Source organism: Sprattus sprattus (genome assembly GCF_963457725.1).
Source record: "Sprattus sprattus genome assembly, contig: scaffold_325, whole genome shotgun sequence".
Taxonomy (NCBI): Eukaryota; Metazoa; Chordata; class Actinopteri; order Clupeiformes; family Clupeidae; genus Sprattus; species Sprattus sprattus.
In genome coordinates this window covers 1,313-2,500 of record NW_027666842.1, presented here as the reverse complement: position 1 = coordinate 2,500, position 1,188 = coordinate 1,313, and the positions used below count along the sequence as shown (strand labels likewise).

Sequence of the window (1,188 nt, the reverse complement as noted above, 5' to 3'; positions counted from 1 at the left end):
ACACACACACACACACACTTTAAATGAAATGACTGCAACATACCAGCAGCTACTCTGCCAGTTCTCTGGAGCGGCTACAAGAAAACTGTTGGCTTCCTCTTTGGCCAAAGTGAATGGCTACCTTTGGAGAGCATGTGATTTGTGGTCAGGAGCACCGAAGAGGGGGAGGAGAGGAGTGAATGAAAGTGTGAAGAGAATGAGAGTGCTGAGGGACGGAGAGAGAGAGAGAGAGAGAGAGAGAGAGAGAGAGAGAGAGAGAGAGAGAGAGAAATGAGAGAGGCATGGTCAGTGAGAGCGGCTGAGGGAAAGGAGAGAGAGAGAGAGAGAGAGAGAGAGAGAGAGAGAGAGACTGAGAGGGAGAGAGAGAGAGAAAGAGAGACTGAGAGTGAGAGGGTGTCAGTGGGCTGTTGAGGACAGACTGACCTTCTTGAGTACGCTGTCCAGAGTCTCCGGTCGGCTGATGTCGAAGCAGATGAGAACAGCGTCCGAATCAGGGTACGCCAGCGGACGCACATTATCATAGTACGACGAACCTGCACACACACACACACACACACACACACACACACACACACACACACACACACACACACACACAACTTCAGAATCAGGGTACGCCAGCGGACGCACATTATCATAGTACGACGAACCTGCCAACACACACACACACACACACACACACACACACACACACACACACACACACACACACACACAACTTCAGAATCAGGGCACGCCAGCGGACGCACATTATCATAGTACGACGAACCTGTCAACACACACACACACACACACTCACACAACTTCAGAATCAGGGTACGCCAGCGGACGCACATTATCATAGTACGACGAACCTGCACACACACACACACACACACACACAACACACACAACACACACACCACACACACACACACACACACACACACACACACACACACACAACTTCAGAATCAGGGCACGCCAGCGGACGCACATTATCATAGTACGACGAACCTGTCAACACACACACACACACAACACACACACACACAACTTCAGAATCAGGGTATGCCAGCGGACGCACATTATCATAGTACGACGAACCTGCCAACACATGCATTTTCCATTACGATCACTATTTTATCAGGAGTATAACACACACACACACACACACACACACACACACACACACACACACCTTCACAC

At 50.1% G+C, this 1,188-nt stretch overlaps 1 protein-coding gene across 1 annotated transcript in view; it reads right to left on the bottom strand.

The window, feature by feature from the left end:
• The window catches only part of LOC308382597 (rho-related GTP-binding protein RhoN-like), a gene marked incomplete at both ends in the record, with an annotated part of 8,534 nt that extends 7,994 nt beyond the window's left edge, over positions 1 to 540 (bottom strand). The window contains one exon of the mRNA XM_080860991.1: positions 424 to 540. Coding sequence (XP_080717117.1) covers positions 424 to 540 — 117 coding nt within the window. The remainder of the gene's footprint in view (positions 1 to 423) is intronic.
• Positions 541 to 1,188: the final 648 nt, after the last annotated feature.